At 36.4% G+C, this 20546-nt stretch overlaps 2 protein-coding genes across 3 annotated transcripts in view; one reads left to right on the top strand and one right to left on the bottom strand.

Moving 5' to 3' along the window:
- matn4 (matrilin 4) overlaps window positions 1-9752 on the bottom strand; it is a 20539-nt gene extending 10787 nt beyond the window's left edge. The window contains 5 exon segments of the mRNA XM_043243035.1: window positions 578-700; window positions 789-911; window positions 1877-2440; window positions 3150-3266; window positions 7973-9752. Coding sequence (XP_043098970.1) covers window positions 578-700; window positions 789-911; window positions 1877-2440; window positions 3150-3222 — 883 coding nt within the window. The 5' untranslated portion in view covers window positions 3223-3266; window positions 7973-9752.
- On the top strand, window positions 5208-20546 carry rbpjl (recombination signal binding protein for immunoglobulin kappa J region-like). Of its 2 annotated transcripts, XM_043243033.1 has the most exons (12): window positions 5208-5579; window positions 7938-8007; window positions 9759-9893; window positions 11216-11286; window positions 11363-11478; window positions 12195-12369; window positions 13125-13262; window positions 14252-14364; window positions 15337-15477; window positions 15577-15732; window positions 15846-15949; window positions 19039-20546. In XM_043243033.1, exons 1-12 carry the CDS (start codon window positions 5546-5548, stop codon window positions 19310-19312), a joined length of 1527 nt encoding a protein of 508 aa, XP_043098968.1. In that variant the 5' UTR covers window positions 5208-5545; the 3' UTR covers window positions 19313-20546. The 2 variants fall into 2 exon arrangements, with proteins under 2 accessions (XP_043098968.1, XP_043098969.1); XM_043243034.1 differs by lacking the exon at window positions 9759-9893 and having other exon boundaries at window positions 5211-5579; window positions 19039-20545.

The raw sequence follows: 20546 nt of genomic DNA, 5'->3' as shown, positions 1-20546 counted from the left end.
GGTATTTAAAAAAAAAATGTACAATGTAAAATGTTTGTACATAGTAATTAAGACCACCTAATATAAAGTGGAACCGAAAACTGAAAATATATATATTAAGGTAAAATCAAAATATTAATAAATACTGTAATAGTATTTAAATAACACTAAAATAAAATTTAAAAAAAGTCATGTCAAATATGCTCATTAAGCGATTTCATGGGATCTTTAAGTTTGCTTTTAAATGTACAAGTAAGCATACTACGTGTTGAGAAACAATACACTGTGTTGTAGAATAGCAGAAAAGGTGTACGTTTAGTTTACAGTAAGTTCCATTGACTGTTTTCAAAATGGAATACTAGCGTATATACAACTGCATACTGCACAAAATATATTGCATGCTGCACATTTTTGCAAATGCAGTTGAAATATTCCATGAATACAGAATATTTGCATACAGCGTTCAGTATGCATAAAGCAAAAATAGTATGAATATTATGGTAGTATGATATTCCAAACATAACCATTCTGTGTACAAAAAAGTAGAAGTACACACTGCACTAAATCATTAAGCAGATATCACTTGTGTCTCACTGACTTGTGCAGGTTCTCTTGTCGTCGTTGAGCATGTATCCCTTGTTACATTCACAAGTGAATGACCCGGGTGAAGCGATACAGATCTGATCACAATCATGCTTCCCTTCAGCACACAGATCAATGGCTGCAAAGCAAACACACACCTGTTGAGCACCTATGGAATGATAATTGTTATACTTCTATGATGATGTGTGATTAGCGAGGCTACACACGTGTGCAGGTCTTGCCGTCCTCGTTGAGCGTGTATCCAGGCAGGCACAGACAGTGGAAGGAGCCAGGCGAGCTCTCACAGATGTGCTCACAGCCGTGATCGGACTCCAGACACAAGTCCATCCCTGCGAATCCAACAAACACACGTGAGCACTGAGCTAGCAAGAAAAGCTAAATCATTGCGTCCACAGGATGCAAAAGAAACAGCATTCATGTGCTTAAAGTCCACGCAAGATTTATGTTTATTGTATAAGATTTGAAACAGGATATTCAACAAGAAAAAAATTCAAAGGTAGGACAGATTTAAAGCTCGAAAGGACAATATGAACCAATGTGAAACCAATCTCAACCAGTGTTCACAGTTTTTGCTTTAGCTTCTGAAAATATTTTTTATTCACTTCTGCTCTCACAAAAATGGCATATAATTGTTGATGACAAAAAAAAATATTGTGATTATTTATTATTTTTATTTGATTTAATTTAATTACAACATAAAAAAATTAACAGTTATTTTTAAAGAAATTATTGCTTTTATGTAGTGAGAGTGCATTAAATTCATAATTAAACGGATAATTCAAAAGTGACAGTAAAGACATTACTGTAAAGACAGTAAAGATTACTTTTTTTGAACTGTCTATTTGTCATAGATTTCTAGAAAATAAAAAAATATTTTATAATTTTATTCACAATAGCACAATTAGCATATTAGAATGATTCTGAAGGATCATGTGATGCTGAAGACTAGAGAAATGATGCTGAAAATTCAGCTTTGCATGATATAAATGGTAATTTAAAATATATTCAAGCAGAAATCTGATTTTTTTTTCATTACAGTAATATTTTACAATATTACTGGTTTTACTTCATTTTTCTCAAATAAATGTAGCCTTGGTGAGCACAAGAGACTTCTTTAAAATCGCCAGCAACATTAACCGACCCTAAACTATTTGCATGGTACTGAACATCCTTTGTTATTGCTAAGAAGAAATTACACCTTTGAGTTGAGGTTTGAGGTTAAAAGCTAAAAAGGTTGAGTTCAACTTTCATGACTAGGTCCTTTCACCAATGTAGAGCATATATCACACTTTACCACAAAGCTTGTCTTGGAACTGAAGGCCGAACTGGTGAATGAGGTCAAAGCGCTCCACCAGGAACACATGATCCTCAAACGGTGGAGACGCCATAGCTCTCAGTGAGGTCATATCAGCCCTGGCCACCCCAACGGCGTAGATCTCAATCCCAGACTCCCTCGCAGCAGCTGCCACTTCGGCCACGCGGTCCTGAGGACGACCGTCTGTCACGATTACTGCTACGTGGGGGACGTTTGGACGGGCACCTTCTTCAGCAGAAAAGGCTACGTTCATGGCATAGCGGATGGCCAGGCCGGTCATGGTGCCCTGAGCCAGTGGAATGATCTCGTTGATGGCTTTGACCATCTGAGCAGGCTTGCTGTAGGCTTTGAGGGAAAACACGTTCTGGACTTGACTGGAGTATTGGACCACACCAACTCTTGTAGTTTCCAGGCCAATGTCCAACTCATGGATGATGTCTATCATGAACTTGCGCATCGTCTCGAACTCATGGGCACGAACGCTGCGGGAGCCGTCGATGATGAACACAAGGTCGACCGGGCCAGATTTACACTTTGGTTCAGCTGTGAAAAATGGATGAAAAGAAAAAACAAGAGTAGACTATTGCCATCGATGGTTCCATAAAGAAACTTTAACATGCATGGAAACAAAAGTTACACAAAATAACAGTTTTTGTTGGCATATGTTTTGGAGAACCTTTAACACCCACGGAAACTTCCAAATGCATAAAAGGCTCTTTATAATGCAAACATTTTTTTTTTTATTATTAAAATAAAACTAAGGAAAGAGTGTTAATTCATTGGGGAACCAAAAATGGTTCTTCAATGGCAGAACTTACTTTATTTTAAGAGTGTACAGTGTTTTCCAATATCAGTGCCAAGTTTGACTGAAATTTGAAAGTTTTGAAAATGTCATAAACTAAAAGTTTAAAAACAGCATGAAAAGAGCATGAAACTATTCAAGAGACATTTAGAAACCTCATAATATTTTTCAGCCTCATTATGGTTAGATATATACATATACCTATACAGTTCATGCTTATATTAATATATATTTAGTTTTGCATATTAAATCTGAATCCTGAAGTAGCTTAGAACCCTAGATCTAGTTGGCAAAAAAAAAAAAAAAAAAAAAATCTACAATGGTTGTCTGGTTTGCCAGTAACAACACAACTGTGCAACCACTAAATGCTTACCGTAATCGACAGACTCTTGACTGCTTGCCTTACTGCCAAGATAGATTTTTAAGTGTTATGACGGCGGTTTAACCAACCTGATTTAGGTCTTGCTTCCGTCGCAGCCATTAGGGCTATTAGCACACCAACATACACCAACGCACGTGTCATGTTTCGTCGACAAAGGCCCAATCTTACCGCAAAAATCCCACTGGCTGTAGGAGGAGAAAAGAAATTGCAGGTCAAGGGAAATCTGCGCTTTAAAAGCAGCCATACATTCCAGTCTGAGCTCGCAATAAAACGGCGACACCAAACAGATGGTCCACAGCAGCAATTCTAAACAGGCCGTTAACATGGAAGAGTTAATAGACTTTTGGGCCGATCACTTCAACACAGGCACCAAGTTCAAACGCTGTGTGAAGTAATTGCTGGAAAATAACAGCGTCTGGGACGCTGGCGTTGTAAACGGCGGGCTGTCAGTCACTTTGGCTTTCAAAAAGGGATTTGCTTCTCCAAAGGCCTGATAAGGGTTATCACTATCAGTGGGCCACAGAATGGAGGAGTGTGTCATGGTTTGGCATGAATTGTTACTGTCTTTGAACTCGGCAGATAAACAGTCTGGCAGATTAGTGCTTTTCAATTAAAAACAGCATTTCAGCGGTACAGGCATTGTAGTTAAGGCTGATGTGCTTACAAAAATGTACATTCTGCCCTCATTTATCCCCCCTCATGTCAATCAACACCATGTAAAGTACCATAAAGGTTGTCTATACAAAATGCACTACATTGCGAATATATATTTGCAAAGTCATGCCAAAGCTTTATGCAATGAATATACTATTTTGACATTTCTCTCAAATCCTTTTTAAGGCCAAATGTTTGGGTCATTGATTTTTTTTTTTATTTTAGAAATAAATTGAAACTTTTATTTGGTGGTGACATATTAAATTGATTACAAGTGATGGTAAATATATTTTATATTGTAACAAAAAAGTATTTCAAATAATTCAAAGCTTCTTTAAACATTAAGAAGCAAAACAGAAGACTTAATGGTGCTGAAAAAGACGGCATTGCATCAAATGAATAAATTACGATTTAAAATATATTAAAATATAAAATAGCTAAGTAAAGTCTAATTGCAATAATAATTTACACTTTTACTGTTGTACTATAGGTTTAACCAAGTAAATAAAGCATTGTTTGAATCAATTGTTGACGTGAGAGTATTCACAAATCTTCTACAAGGCAAAATGCAATCATTTTTATCCATAGTATGTATCAAAGAACTAGTATAAAATCCTCTGTTTTTATTTTTGATCAGTCTGGAAGCTTAAATGTAACTGATTTGAAATACAGCGCAAGTAAATAACCACATAATGTTCATTTAAAGGTGAATTAACCTCATTCAAATTCAAAAATGAAAAGGGAAAAGATCACACATGCATACATTCTTCTCTACTTCTCTCAGCACGAGATTTAAAGTGACCTCTGTGACCAGGACTGGTTTGTGGTTTCTCTCAGCCTTGATAAAGACTCTGCACATGACTGTCGGTTTCAGAGGCATCCAGGTTTGAGGCAGACTTCAGTCCCTTGTGAGCCAATACAATGAATGCTCTGTGCTATATGTGTACATTAGGCTTGTGTGTGTGCATGAGCTGCCGAGGCCCGTAACTTGGCTTTGATTATTTCAGCACTGTACGGTCACACTCATCATATAAGCAGATTCAGAAGATTTAAGAGGTATGTTTACAGAGAATATAGCATCATTACTGGCTTTTGGATGGGAGCCAATGTCATATTTAACTGCACTATATTATGGAGCACGTCTAGCAGGCACACAAAGAGGTGCTGTTGTTCCAATCCATTAGCATGTGCTGATATTTTACTGATAAACTGTTTCCATTCAACTGGCTTTGAAGAACATGCACCCCCTTGTAAATGGGTTTGCTGATTTAATGAACACACCTCCTCCATATTTCACAATTTCAGGCCCTCCGTCTGGAAATAATGCACATTCCATGTGACCACATCACTACTAACTTGTGTAAAATCACTTATCCTCTTCAACCATGATTCCTGTTTGCATGCTTTTCCAGTTCGTATCGCAAAAGCCAGATACTGTGTTTGGTGTCAACGTTTTACTCCCGCGAAATAATCATCATCTGCGCTAAACGTCGCCCACATTCATTTCTGTTTGGACTTTACGCCTCGTTTTGTGTTCAAGCGCTTGCCACGTGGAGGCAGGCGTGAGAATTCAGCACCTGAGTACAGGTGGCTATCTCTGAAAACAAACACGTATATAGATTTACAAATACTCCTAGGAGGCTGATAACACAGTTATTGGAAATGGAGATGGAGAAGTCTTCTCACAACAGGACTCTATTGAGAAACGATGGAATAAAGTTAAACCATCTGGCATTACCAGCAGTGTAGTGTCTGGCACTATAGAAGAGTTTATGAAGATTTCAAAGTGGCAGTTGTACACCTGAATGACATGCAGCACCAAAGGAAAGGGGATACAGAAACAGGTCAGTGCGATATATTGTGTCCAGTGTTTTAAGTATATGAGATGAATGTATTTTTATTAACATTTTATCATATTTCTAATATAATACGCTTTTATTAAACATTTATGAATAATAAAAGAGAATCATGTTAACAATGGTGGGAATTTTATTTTACAAAATAATAATAGGAATATTTATTACATAATATTTAGGTATTAATGAAAATAATAAAAGATAACAATGTTAAAAATAGTGAGCATTTTTTCAGATGAAAATGATTTTACATTTTATTTATATTGTATTACTTATGTATTTTTAGTGCTGGTCAACGATTATATATATTTAAGAAAAATATGTATTAAATATATCTACATGTAAAATAAATTGTATGAATATAAAAAAAAAAACTATGTAATGGTTTTAAGATATAAATGACATCTAAATAAATTATATTTTGCATTAGAAAGTCTATTTTGTAATCTTTGTGATTTGCAAAATAAATCTCCTAAATAAATCTTTATTTGTTTATATATATATATATATATATATATATATATATATATTTTTTTTTTTTTTTTTTTTTTTAATTATATAATAATTGTATGTCATTTAATGAAAAGAAATAAAGAAAGAGAGAAAAACATTTACAATATAAATAACATATTAAGCATGAATTTCCTTTCATTTATTATTATCGTTGTTGTTATTCTTATTAATATTTCACTTTAATTTCACTATTATTATTATTATTATTTTGAACTGTAAAAAATTAAGGGGAAAAAATGGATGGGAGAACAGTCATTATAAACTGTATGTGGAAGAATAAAAATGACTGCTCCCCTGAGGAACCTAAACCGAGAGAAACCATATGCACACACTGGAGTAACTTGGAGAAGTAAGAAAAGGTGGCCGGCAGTGAAAAAAAAAGGAAAAGGAACACTTTCTTCCAGTGTGCTGTATATATATCTTTATAATACTGTTTAAGCTTGCCGGATCCAAGCTTTCGCCCAAAGGGATCTCCATGGGGTAAAGCCCCGCAGTGTAAACATTTCTCTCAGCTTGACATGGGGCACAGACAGACCAAAGAAAAACCCAGTGTGAGAGAGTGAGGGAGAAGACAGGAGCATAAGAGGAGGAGGGCAAATGGAGGAAAATGACAAGCGTGGTTTCTTTGGCAGTCGATTGACTGACAGCTTCAGAGCACAGTTAGATTAACTAACAGCAGCTTCTTGTTAAAGTGGGATTGGAAGCAGATGTGACACTTTGCTACTAATAGCATATTGCCTCCAGCCAACCACTGCGCACCTAAAGCATGTGGCTGTGCAGCAAAACCTGGTGAGCTGCCTATCTAGATAGCACCGTGAAAAGCATGATGCCCAAGTATGCTGTTTAGGTTGGCAGCTCGCTAGGTTTTGAGACACAGGCAGTGTGTTAGATCCTGATCTATATTTAGTTTCGTTCAGATCTTGGCTGTGTTTGGAAGGGAATACTACTACTTACTGCACAGTATATGCTGTGTACGATCACAGATTTATGTATTAACAGAACATTCAGAAGAGTAAAATATAGTTTTTATATAAGAATTGCTCTTATAGCAGGAATAATTTTCATGATGCTCCATGCCATTCTATCATTATCCCAAAATGTTGCAATTAAATTAAACTTTGTCTAAATTAATTTTTTTTTTTTTTTGCTTTCCGAACAAATACTGAGGGGAAAAAATATACAGAAAATGGTAGACGGCATAGCTTCCAATTTACTTGAAACTGAAGGCCAGTTTAAGAGCACTGCATTGTGGGAGACATTTTTCCACAATATGCTTTGGTAGTAAAACATTATAATATTTCATTAATACAGAAAAAAATCGCATGCTGTGCACGATATACAGACAGCGGAAATAATACGATGCCATTTTAAATAAATACACTTTTCGCGGGTAACAAAAAAAAAAAAAAAAAACACGTGATGCGATCATGCCAACGCCAAAATATAAAAATAAAATATCAAATAAAGTATATATTTTAATTAAATCTCGTGACAGGCATTAATTCCAAAAATTTAAACGACGGAAAAAAAAAAACTCATTCAATTATACATAAATAATGTAACGTGTAGCTATATTACTATTTGTATTGTTGAGGGAAACATTAACCTCGGGACGTTACATCGTTTAAAAATAGCACAGAAATGTTTAGCTAAGCACATTTCTCACATTCACTACGTTCAACGGTCTCACAACTGCCAGTTTTTTCCCGAAATAATACGCTTCTTTTTTTAGAAGGTCACCGTGCAGGTCGTTAAACAGACAGTCATTAGTCCACGAGACAATTAAAGCGCTAACAACAACGCATTTCTCCCCTTAATTCTCTAATTCTCCAGGGCTGGCCACTGTGGACTCGATAGAAGTGTCTCACCTGTACACGTCGGACGCGTGCTTCCCTCACCTCAGGTAATGACACAGGTACAGTCTCTCCTGTAGAAGAGGGCAGCGGTATCCAAAAATGCGACACAATCACGCGGCAGCCGTTCAGAAAGCCTGTTTAAAAAGTCAAACAGTTCCTTAAGGTGAGTGGTGACCTCTCCGGGCTATTATTCAAGCATAGAGTGAAGAGTCAAGACATTGGCCAGGTATTAAATCTACAGAGCACGTTTAAAACGTAGGTCCCACCCCCGTCCGAGATGGGAAGAGCAGGCAGGATTTCTTTGGGGGGTTGCAGCAGGAGAGAGAACATTAACGCTTTCTTTCAGTGAGCCTACAGAAATTCCTTGCGGTTCTGCTTTAGTCCACGACCGATGCACCGGCTCTTGAAGCGCCTTTAGTGAACACAGAACTGACTTCATCGGTCTTAATTAAATTTACAGTGATGCTGTTTTCTTTATAGGCTTCCTGTGAAATATTAACGTGGTCTGCGTTAGGGTGGTCATCAAAAAACTCACTAGTGTACGGTTTGCATGAAGGAAAGTGCATATGCTGCAACTAGAAGAAAACCTCACAAAATGTTTTTAGAAAAAGTAAAGCTTATTAACGTGTTAACTAACCGTACGACGTATTAAAACGTTTTTGTGCAATAATTAAAAAAAGCCAAACACTGGGATGTATTTTGACCTTCATTCTAACACACTCTAAGTGGGAAATAACATCAGCGCCCCTTTGACCCTGTATCCTCCTGGGAAGGCCTCAAATAAAAATCTGGGCAGACTGAATGAAACGTCCTAAGGCTGGGGAATTAAGTGACTTTCAATTAAAGCACTTCACTCTGCTGGGAAATATCACATTTATATCCTTGGGGTCTTAATCAGTGGAATTAAAGCTCCCAGAACTGTTTAGAACTGAGAATCTAAGTAATAAGATGATTTAAAATGAGTCACTACAAACAGATCATATAAAGTCCAAAGTTTCATGTTTACCAAGGCTGCAATTATTTGGTTAAAAATACTGTAATGTAATTTATTCCTGCGATGCAAAGCTGAATTTTCATTACCGTAGTCTTCAGCGTCACATGATCCTTCAGAAATCATTCTAATCTAATGACTTGCTGCTCTAGAAACATTTCCATCATTATTATAATCAGTGTTGTAAACATTCATGCTGCTTGTTTATTTTGTGATACTGTGATATGTCATTTTTACTCACCAACATGCCCATGAGATTTTCATTTTAATGTAGAACACAAAGGGAGATGTTTTCTTATTTTAACAAATATTACAGGGTTTCTTCTCTGTGCCACTGGCATTTATCCTAAAAGGATTTAAAACGGAAATTAGAATAAAACAGATTTCATATTGAAATATATTGCCCTAAATGTTTCATGTAGTGTTTTCTTGTTTTGTTTTTCCTCCTAAAATATTTGGAAAGTTCCTGTCGTCTGCTGAAGTGTACACATTCAAACCACCCACATAAAAATCACTCATACTTGTGTCAGAATATCTACTATTGTAATTCATATATTACTGAATTATAAACACTGCTCGTTGCTGTCAGAAAGCACAGTAGGTCTACCACGGACATAAAGGACAACCAAAAACACTGTTAACGTTGAAACCAGTAGACATTTTCCGTTATTAGTTCTCTGAGAAATGCACAGACAGTTCACTTCAAAGAGTAAATAGCATGATTTTGGAGAGAATGCGTTTGGATTTATCACCATTTTACGATTCTGTAACATAAAGTTTCAAATACATATCTTTGTGCATCACTAGGGAGGATCAAAATTTCTCCTCATTGTCAAAAGTAAACAGAGATTCAGTGAGGCAATACCTTCAATTCAGAACTGACCAATCAGTGATCATCTTGCATGCCAAAGTTGCTCAGAAGTCTTACGGCAATGAGAAGAGGTAAAAAAGATTTTCATCTGTGCATTCACATTGTTTATCGGTGAAATATACAAGCGCACAAATATGCTGACAATGTAAAACCCACATGTTATTTGCTGGTTTGAGATGTTGACTAGCTAACGACTGAGCCTTGCTGAAAACAGTCTACCTGGTCGTACCTTGACGCACTTTTTATAGAGACACGAAATATGTACCAACAAGTACATATCACTGCAGTTTCCAAAAGAAATGAAAACCTTTTATTCCTTTTCACGCAAATTTACTTTTTGCATAAGTACTTGAAGAATATAATGTTAAGACTTCATAACAATATTAATATGTTGGGATATTTGAAACCTGAAGCTTTTGAACTTTAGCATCAAACATATCCAGCCTCATATCTATGGGTTTGTTCGGTAGCTCATGGAGTACAGGGATGTACTTGATCCTGTGTAACTACGGTTCGCCAAAACAGTTCAAATCTGCATAAATAGCACGATTGCATTAAAAAGTGTGTTTTTATCTCATTTTTGCATTCGTTAACACTATTGGGTAGGTTTAGGTTTGGATTCCAACATGATTTAACATTAACTTTTAGCAACACTCAATGGATATTTCAATTCTGAACCAACACAATTTTGATCAACGTAATGAAAATGTGCCAGGGCTCACGTAACAAACCTGTAAGGCATGAAAAATGGTGTTGCACAAAAAAGTTCACAGAGGTACATATTTTTATGAGACCAGGTTGAAAAAAATCATTTCAGTTTAAAACGGTTTTTGAAACGATGAAGCTGGTTTGAAGCTAAACAACTAACCCATTAAACCAGGTCTCCAACAACTGGTTAGCTAGCTTGGGTCAGATAATGAATATAGCTAAAAACCAGCTGTCATGTTCCAAAAGCTTTATTAACATATTTTTTAAAACTGAATTCAGCTGATTAATGGCGTTAACATTGTAACGCTGAATTAAATCATTATTGAACTGACTAACGAACTTGTCTTCTCAACATCTGCGTATAGCTTAATTAAACTAATAAATGAAATCATTGAGATATTTTGAACTAAATTAGATTGAGCTGAATATGTTATTGTCTTCTGTAGAGCTGCTTTACAGTTGATTGTTACATAACTGATTCATTTTACAGCAGTAGTACTGTTTTCTTCCTGTTTAGGTACTTTGAAACCAATATGTATAGAATAAAATGCTAATTATTTCCCTCCAAAACTGTGTTATTAAAATTATTTAATCACTTGCAAGGTCATTTATAAGTAAAGCTACTGCACAACATCTTCATGTCTAATCCAAAAAAAAAAAATTTTTTTTTTTGGCATTTTCATAGGTTTTTCTGTCCGCCTCCTTGCGTGTATCTCACTGGACACGGATGGAAACTCAGACAGGAGCAGCTCAAAGGTCAGTGAGCTGTGAGAGAACATCTTCATTCTTACCCTTGTAATTCACTGTAATTTTTCCATTTGTATTCACGCAGCATCAGGTCTAGGAGAGTCAAGTTGTCGGCTTTTCGGTTACATGGGTCTGGACAGCTCCGCTGATCCCCGGACAGACAGTTTCAAGCTGAGCTTTGAGGAGCAGACAGACAGGAGGGTGAGACATTGCCAAAGCCCAGCGATCAAAGAGGAGAGATTCTGTCAGGTTTATGAGAGAACATGACTGCTGTGTGTACAGAAAGATTTGGAGATGGGATCATATGTTTATTCTACCTGGATTACAACCAGGTTAGGGCAGATAGATGTACATGAAGATGATCTTTAAAATACTCAAAAAAAATCTAAATACTCAAAGAAATAAGATCATTTTAATCATCAGATGAGATTTCAAAAATGTATCAAAGATACAAAAGTATAAAAGATCTCAAAATAGGCTCACATACTTTAGATGCAATTAATAATTGCACTACCATTAGCAAGAAATTAATCTGCATTCAAATGATTTTTATTTCGAGAAAAAAAAATATATATATATATATATATATATATATATATATATATATATATATATATATATATATATATATATATATATATATAGCTTTGCATTACAGGAATAAATGACATTACAGTTCTTTTTAATTAAATAATTGCATGAAACATGTTACACTTCTTTCAAAAGCATTAAAAACTTTAACTTGCTAATTACAATTTACAATATATGAAAACTAAAAATGGTTCATTTAAATAGTAAACATATTTCATTGTTCTTGCTGAGCTAAAGAAACATTTTTTTTAAAACAACACAAATCATACCAACCTCAAAATTGCAAACTCTTTTGAATGAACAACTGACTTGTTTATGTCTTTCAGATGTTTGCCTGCGCAAAAACCTTGTATATCTCAGATACGGACAAGCGAAAGCACTTTCGTCTGCTGCTGCACATGTTTCACAGCGGAGGGCAAGAAATTGGCACATTTAACAGCAGACTCATTAAAGTCATCTCCAAACCATCACAGAAGAGGCAGTCCATGAAAAACGCTGACCGTGAGTCTGCATTTGTATGCAATTATGAATATCCATACTTATCTTGATTCAAACGAATTTGATTCCATGAGCAATAGAAGGATAATCAGTTCAGTAAGTTGTGCAGCATTAATGTAATCATCACAACCCATGTTTTTGTCCAAATTGAATTTATTAATAATAAATATTTTGTCAACAAGCCATTGAACTGACTGTTTAGCTGTCCTTCATTTCCGTCAAATCAAATATGACGTCTAATCGAACTAAGTGGGGTTACGCAAAAAGAGGCGACCGACGTCGAAACTGAACTCTTGTAAGTTTGGGTAAGTGTGTTTGTGTGTCTTTGTGAAAGAGAAGTGGGGTCAAAGCACTAACTGGTGTCACCCGGCAGCCATTGCCACAGGACTCAGACATTTGACCTCTAACCTTCTGATCCTAAAGTACACACTAAGAGGGCATCTTCTGTTGACATTGACTGCTGGATCCACAGGGAGCCTCTAAGGGGAAGAAAGAGGCGCTTGACATCTGAGAGCAGCTGTCAAGTGACGCTGAATTCCTCACCGTTCTGTGGGAGAGACAGACAATGAGACAAAGATTGAGAAAGAGGACAGACTGGCATTAGTCACAGTATACCCGTCATTTGTGTTTGCTTTCCGCTTCTGAACGTGCATGTTTAGGTATCAGTGAGGGTTTCAATTATGAATGGTGTTTCTTTTGTTTGCCTATTGGTTCAGTTTTTGTAAAAAGTCTGTATTCGTGTATTTCTGTTTTCGCAGTGTGTATTTCCTCAGGCTCAAAAGTGTCATTGTTCAACCGTTTGCGGTCGCAGACGGTCAGTACACGTTACCTGGCGGTGGAAGATGGGGTTTTTGTCGCCAGCGCGAGACAATGGACAGCCTTCACTGTCAACTTAGGTTTGAGATTCAGTATTTTTTCTCTGTTATTTTGCATACACACATAACAGGAAAAATATTCTATGAGCTATGAGCCTTTAGTAAAGACATTAGTAATGAATCCTGGTTAGTGAGGTTTCATAATTTTCACACTAGGTATTTTTTTTTGCATTACATTTCCTGTTTTTTTAGATGGCATTTGGTAAGGTTTGGTTTTTTTTTTTTAGCATTAGTCAATTTAAACCAGGTGACACTTTACAATAAGGGCTCATTTGTTAACATTAGTTAATGTATTAATTAACATGAACGAACAATGAATGCTCTTTGTTAATGTTAGTTAATAAAAACAGTTGCTCATTGTTTGTTCCTGTTAGTTTACAGTCCATTAACTAATGTTAACAAAAACTTGTGGTTTTAATAATTGCATTAGTAACTGCTGCAGTTAACATTAACTAAGATTAATAAATGCTGTAGAAGTATTGTTCATTCTTAGTTCACCTTAACTAATGTAGTTCATGTATTCTAACAGTATTAGTACACTAACTTCTAATTCAAACCAATGGCATAGAAAACTTTTTTTGCAAAGGTTTTCCCATTACCCCGGATTCGCTCTTACATATTCTTGCCTCTCATTCAGTTCTAGTAATTCATTCACCGTTCACCACAGTAGCTAAAATAAACACGAGAAACCCAAGCGAGTTTAGAAACAACTTGCCAAAATAGGTCCATTCTCTATGCTGGAGGTCCAGTGTAAATAAACTCTATCGAACACCTTTAGCGCCTCGCTGCATTTGAGAGTAAAATCAGTTGCCCAGAAATGTCACCAAAAAAACTCAATTCTTAAAGGTCCGATTGTAAATGTCAGCAACATGTGCTCAACAGCTGGAACAAATATAGCATAAATGGGTTTAACCTCAATACAGAACCCAAGGCTGTATCTGAGTGAGGTCTATTTTTCTTTCTCATCCCTTACAGCGCTATCGCCTAATACTCACTCTGTTTCTTCACAGTGGAGGACATGCAAGCCGCTCATAGTGAATACACCATGTGTGACAGCTACATCTGTTACGGCTGTGTGGTTCAGCTGGTATGCACCGACTCAGGAGTGGCACTGCCACCGATGGTACAGCATGCAAATATAAAACCTATTTTGTTTCTATCACATGATCCTCAGTTAGCCAAATCGTCTTTTTAAAAGATATCCGAGCTGAGACAAAGGTAAAATGTGTCATTTACTAGCCATACCAAACAGAACTGCATGCATGTTTTATTTCGAAAAAAAAAACTTTCTGAATTGAATATGCAAGTTGATCCATATTTTCCACCCATGTCTCTGAAGTTAATTCTGTTCGGGTCTTCATCCCTGTGGTGTTTTCTGGAAGCCTGGCTGCTACCAACCTGCGTCACAGTTTGCTGATAAAGTACTTAATCAGAATGCCAAGGACGATGTTTAAATACCACATTTAAACTACCACATGCAGACTAGCAAACAGAATAGACCTTCACGGTGTTATTTTAGTTGTTTGAATTCGCTGACTGGTTTGTTTTGGTTTGCAAGCCCTTATGTAGCAGGATTTCTAGTCAAGTATATTGTGCAGCACACAGGTGCTACGGGGGACCAGGTGCAGGGGGACGTGATAGGAGGGTGATGAATGGTTTTTTCCTATATTAAGTCTGCTTGTATAAAAATTTCAGAAGTCTGGGAACAAAAATGGACATACGTTTCTACAATTAAACTTAAATATAAAGGTTTCAAGTTTTTTTTAAAGCAAAGAATCTTAACAGGATAATTTTTTTCTTAGTGTAAATAAACTAAAGAACACTTTTTCAAGGATCTTTTGTGCAATATAAATGATCTATGGATGTTCATTACGGAATCGTTTGACAAAAAAAGAACCTTTATTTTTTATGTGTAATAATTGCAACAATTGAAACAATTAATTAATTTCAGTGTTTGTCATGTCAACCCGTTGCTTCTGGCAAAGCATCTATAACAACACTTCCTTCAGTAAAAAAGTTTCTTTAAGAGGATGTTAAATGTGAAAAAGAACAAAATGCTCAGATTAAATGGTTCATTGTGTTTCTTTCCTTGCAGGTAATACGTAAAGTGAATAAGCAGCATGCATGTCTAGACGTGGATGAACCTGTGTCTCAGCTTCATAAATGTGCTTTCCAGTTCAGAGACAGTAGTCACATGTACCTTTGCCTGTCTAATGAAAAAATCATACAGTTCCAGGTGAACACACGCAGTGACAGTTAAATATAAACAGCAGCTCCACCCCCGATAGGAAAAGTGTCATCATTTAATCACCCCCGTGTCATTCCCAACTCACAGGCCTCTCCGTGTCTTAAAGAAAGTAATAAGGTGTTGCTGAATGACGGCTCCTGTTGGACCATCATTGGAACGGAGGTGGTTGAATACACCTTCAGTGAGAGTCTGACCAGTCACCCGACCACCATCAGCCCTGTACCAGTCATCAGTGGACTAGAGGTCGGAATTCCAGCCAGACGCAATAAATTTCTTCAACTGGAGCTGAATGGGTTATGTTAAATAAAATGGGTTACTTACCTTAACAACACTAACATATGTTCTTGGTGATTTAGTTGAATGGAGGAGGACATGTGGCCATGTTGGAGCTTCACGGAGAAAACTTTGGTCCACACCTAAAAGTCTGGTTTGGTAACATGCAGGCAGAGACAATGTTCAGGTAAGCATTTATCATACTTGGTGCAGTGTTAAGACAGATACCCAAGCCGTCCTACCAAATAGATAATTATGCTACATACAATCAAAAGCTACTGTTAAAGTGTTCGTTATAGATTTTTGAAAATGATGCAGTGTGTAACATCTCTAAGCAAATAAAAACATCCAGCAAAGTTTAAAATCTAAAAGTTATTTTCTCTCAAAAGAAAGGGTTGACTTTAAAAAGGAGTCCCAAGTCGGTTCATGTTGACTTTAGCATATTGCCCGCATATTCATTCTTTGCTATAGGTTCCGTTTTTGGAGCATCACTAACTAAAATCAACCAATATGGAAAAATAAATCGTTAAACGAATTGTCTGGGAGTCGTTGAACAAATAAGATAAAAATAAATGCATATTATAAGAAAATATTTTGAAAGTGTTTTTTGGTTTGCATGCATGTCAACCTGTTGTTTGGGCCTCCCAAAACCAACATATGAACGTTTCATAACCCAAAAAATTAATTCTCAAAAATTCACACGTAATTCAATTGAAAATATAGTGGTAAACAGCAATGTTGAATTATGTCAACCAAATGTATGCAGAGCTCAAATAATTTTTTGATATTATTTTTCATTCAGTATTGTATTATTCCTAAATACTAATATTAATAAAACTGCACTATATTGTAAACATGCAAGCTACTGTCACAATAGCTGGCAGCATTGCTGCATTTATTTGTTATTCCTCAACAGTTCAAACACATTAAACAGAAAATGTACGCTATTTGAGTGAAGAATTCGACACGCTTTGTGAATGTGCGGTTTTTAAAGCTGCCCTTTTCAGTTTATGACTTCCTCTTCTTGTAAACCACAGGAAGTCCTGTGTAACACAAGATCTTCCGTTGCAAGCCACAGATCTCATAATTTATCCTATTACACATTTAAGCACAAATATCACAAATAATGACTATTCATACTACATAAATGTGTGAGGAAGCACATTTGCCAATTTTAGATATCAGAGCGACACAAGATCACTGCAAATGATACAATGATTATTTTTGCTGTGCTAATTGTAAGGTAGTTACTAAAGCAGTCAGCCAGCAGTGGGTTTATTACAATTAAGCATTGTCTAAGTGCCTAAAACGTGATAAAATTAGACTGGCCATGCTGGTTTATTGCTTTGAGAAATCAGTAACAAGTGCTGTTGAAGTGTAGATTTCTTATATTTGAATTTGTTTCTGAAAGAAGACATCATGGGTGCAAAATAGCACAAAACTGATGGTTTTGCTTGTAGGCTTTTTAAAACCATATCAATTTTACATTGAAATAAGCTGTGTAGATGCAGGCATGCAGATATTACCTGTTTTAGAAATTACAACAAGCTTCTAGATGTCTGCAAGGTCACTGCAAGACACAAAACCAATTTAATACTTCTATATAACATTTCCTTGTGCAATAATTTTAGTCCGTTGTGACCGTCTTGCCAAGGCTCCAGGGATGCCGTGGTGCGAAATTCCTGTCTCAGCAGGCAAGAATGGAATGATGGTCTCTCTCAGGTCCTTTTAGGGAGGTTCTTAGAGTTGTAGTCAAGTGTCAGAGGTCAAAAGGTCAGCAGTGATCTGCAACTGAAATGACTGCAAATTATTGAGGTGTAACTTCCGTCATCTTAAGTTACATGACTTAAACATTTATCGGATTAGTACTTTAGTCACTGAATTACAGTAGCCCACTGGGTTCAGAAAACATCTAAACTGAAAAGGGTTAACAAGGGTTAACATTTCATTTTGTTACATTTACATATGCATCCTAATTTAAAGGGTTTATGTGATGCTTTATATGAGTAAGCACAGTCTGCTCTGATTGGCCAGCTGACACAGTGCATTGTGATTGGACGAACCTCACAAGCAGACATCGGAAATGTAACCCCCCTTACCATAATCACGAATTCAGCTTTCAAAATAAATGTAAAGACAATTAATGTCTTTAGTAGTTTTACCATCAGTTCAAGCCTGAAAGAGTAACATGGGATAAGCGCAGTGCTCGTATGTCCCCACAAGGTCCAAATTTACTGGTATTCCTATTCTTCTGGGGACATTTGATACCCATAACATGATAAATACCAGGTGTACACACTCACACACACACACACTCTCTCTCTCTTAAACACAATTGACTTCTATAGTATAAAACTTAAATACTTAACAGCACACACTTACAGTCGCTGATTCAGAAGTGCCAGGATGTCAGAGCAAAGATGGAATTTACCCACTTTTTTAGAAATAGCCCTTGCACATCGTTTTGTATTCTCCTAGGTTCACAAAACTGTCATCCATAAAATGCGCTGCACATATTCGTACATCTGGGTTGTGCTGCTCTGTTGTAAGCAACCTTAATGATTCTTAACAGCATCTACTTTTAGAAAGCCAAATAATGCGATTTTGCTTTGGCATAGAAACACACAGCATCTCCTAAAATGGCTGCATAAAACACTGCTAAATATACTGAAACAATGCCTCCTTTCTTTGCATGAATATTTGGGCTGCGTTATGCAAATATTACCACATTTTGACATAGAGAATTGGGGGCGTGTTTAAATAAGCCGTTTTAGGGGGGTGTGGTCGAGTCTTAACTTTTTGAAAGAATATCTCTTTGAGACACTTTAGTCTTTGCAACTTAGTGCAACTTAGTAAGTTATCTATGCACTAACAGCTTGTAACACCCCAAAGACTTGAAAAAAAACTTAAAACTGCATCACATGACTCCTTTATTGATGCTTAGATATTCATACTAGAAAAAACATACGGGCAGATGCATGCAACATTTAACGTCATGACTTTAGCGATTAAAGGAATTTATTTTCTGATTTAGCGTTTGACATTTTCAAGGCCTTAAACTGTAGACAGGCAAATTAAGACCTTCTAAGACGCAACAGGCAACATTATTGTTTTTCACACACTGGCTAATTTTAATATTTTGAGCCAATTTACTCCCATAGCATGTCTTTTCTTTTAATGGAAAGAAAATATAGTAAATAGTAAGATTTTGACAATTGTGTTTAATTACAACAATAGCCAAACTCTGTCTGCTAATCTAACACTTTATTATCTCAGGTCCTCCAGGTCTCTGCTGTGTGTCGTCCCTGATGTATCCATACTGAGCGGCGAGTGGAGATGGATGAGACAACCAATCACAGTGCCTTTATCTCTGATCCGATTGGACGGGCTGATCTACAGGAGCTCGTACTCGTTCACTTACACACCAGAGCACAGCGCCCCCTCTCAAACAAACGGTACAGCAGAGCGATCCGCAGACTCGGACTCGCTCATAGACACCATTCACCAGGAGTTCACACGGACGAACTTTCACCTATTTATGCAGAGCTGAGAACACACACAAGTATTCTTGTCAGATTACGTCCAGTCTTGGCTCAATTCTAGTCTCTTGTTAACACTTACACTAACAAGGAAAACTCTCACAGCATGCAATCGCGTAGAGCTTTAGGGAGCTAATGCACTAGAGACGGCTCCGATGGGGCGTTTGACATGTAGGTATGCACAGGGTCTGTGTGTTAGGGCTGTGGGGAGAGCTGGGTCGAAGGAATACAGTTAATTGGATTCATGAAACTGGACCTGCCTCTGTGAAGTTCTCATTGTCTCATTGGTCGTTAGATGCTCAGGTCAGAGGCTGCTGCAGCAAACATTTCAATTCTAACTGAGCATCACTTACAATAAACACTTATATTCTCTACTGTCTTGCTCTGCACATTAAAATCAACAGCATAAACTAGTGTGGGTGAACAGATAATGCTTGGAAAAATACACATTTTTTTTCAGCAAGGATGCATTAAATTGGCCGTTTTAAATAAATGCTGGGATTCTAAACTCGCTGTTCATATTTTCTGTTTCCACCAAAATATGAAACGGCTTTTAACATTATTAAGAAATGTTTATTAAACCACAAATCACCATTTGATGCTGAAAATTCTGCTTTTGATCACAAGAATAAATTACATTTTACAGTATATGAATTTGTAAGTCAATTTAATTTGTAATAATATTTCGTAATATTTGTGTCTTTACCGTATAGTGTCTTTAACATATTGCTGCAGCCTTGGTAAGCATAAGAGACTTTAAAATGTGATATGATTTTTTAAATTTTTTTTTTGTTCATTTAATCCAACCTAAATAAAAGTGTAAATTTGTCCAATAACTCGTATAAATTTGAACGATACATATACGACTGTCCAGTTCATCAAATATAAGATGTATAGCAGAATATAGCTATTAAACCAAACAGCTTTCACGAGTATAAAAATCCAGCACTTTTACGCTACTCTTATTTGTGACATTTGTGTACAGAGCTTTCGATCCTGCCACTTTACACTACAACAGCGGTGCTAACATTTTCTGTTGCGGAATTGAATTATCAATATGGCTTGTGTCTAATTATAATCAATGCAGTTATGCAATTTATATTATTATGTCCTCCGTCTCAACTTACTCTGCTTCTGGTATCTTTTACGTAACACTGCACATAACTTTACACAAAGCGGCTATTATACAGCACTGCCGCCACATCCAAGATCATCTTCAAAGGATGAAAGCTAAGAACATGAATT

Source organism: Puntigrus tetrazona, chromosome 6 (assembly GCF_018831695.1).
Source record: "Puntigrus tetrazona isolate hp1 chromosome 6, ASM1883169v1, whole genome shotgun sequence".
NCBI lineage: Eukaryota > Metazoa > Chordata > Actinopteri > Cypriniformes > Cyprinidae > Puntigrus > Puntigrus tetrazona.
This window is presented reverse-complemented; position numbering and strand designations above follow the sequence as displayed.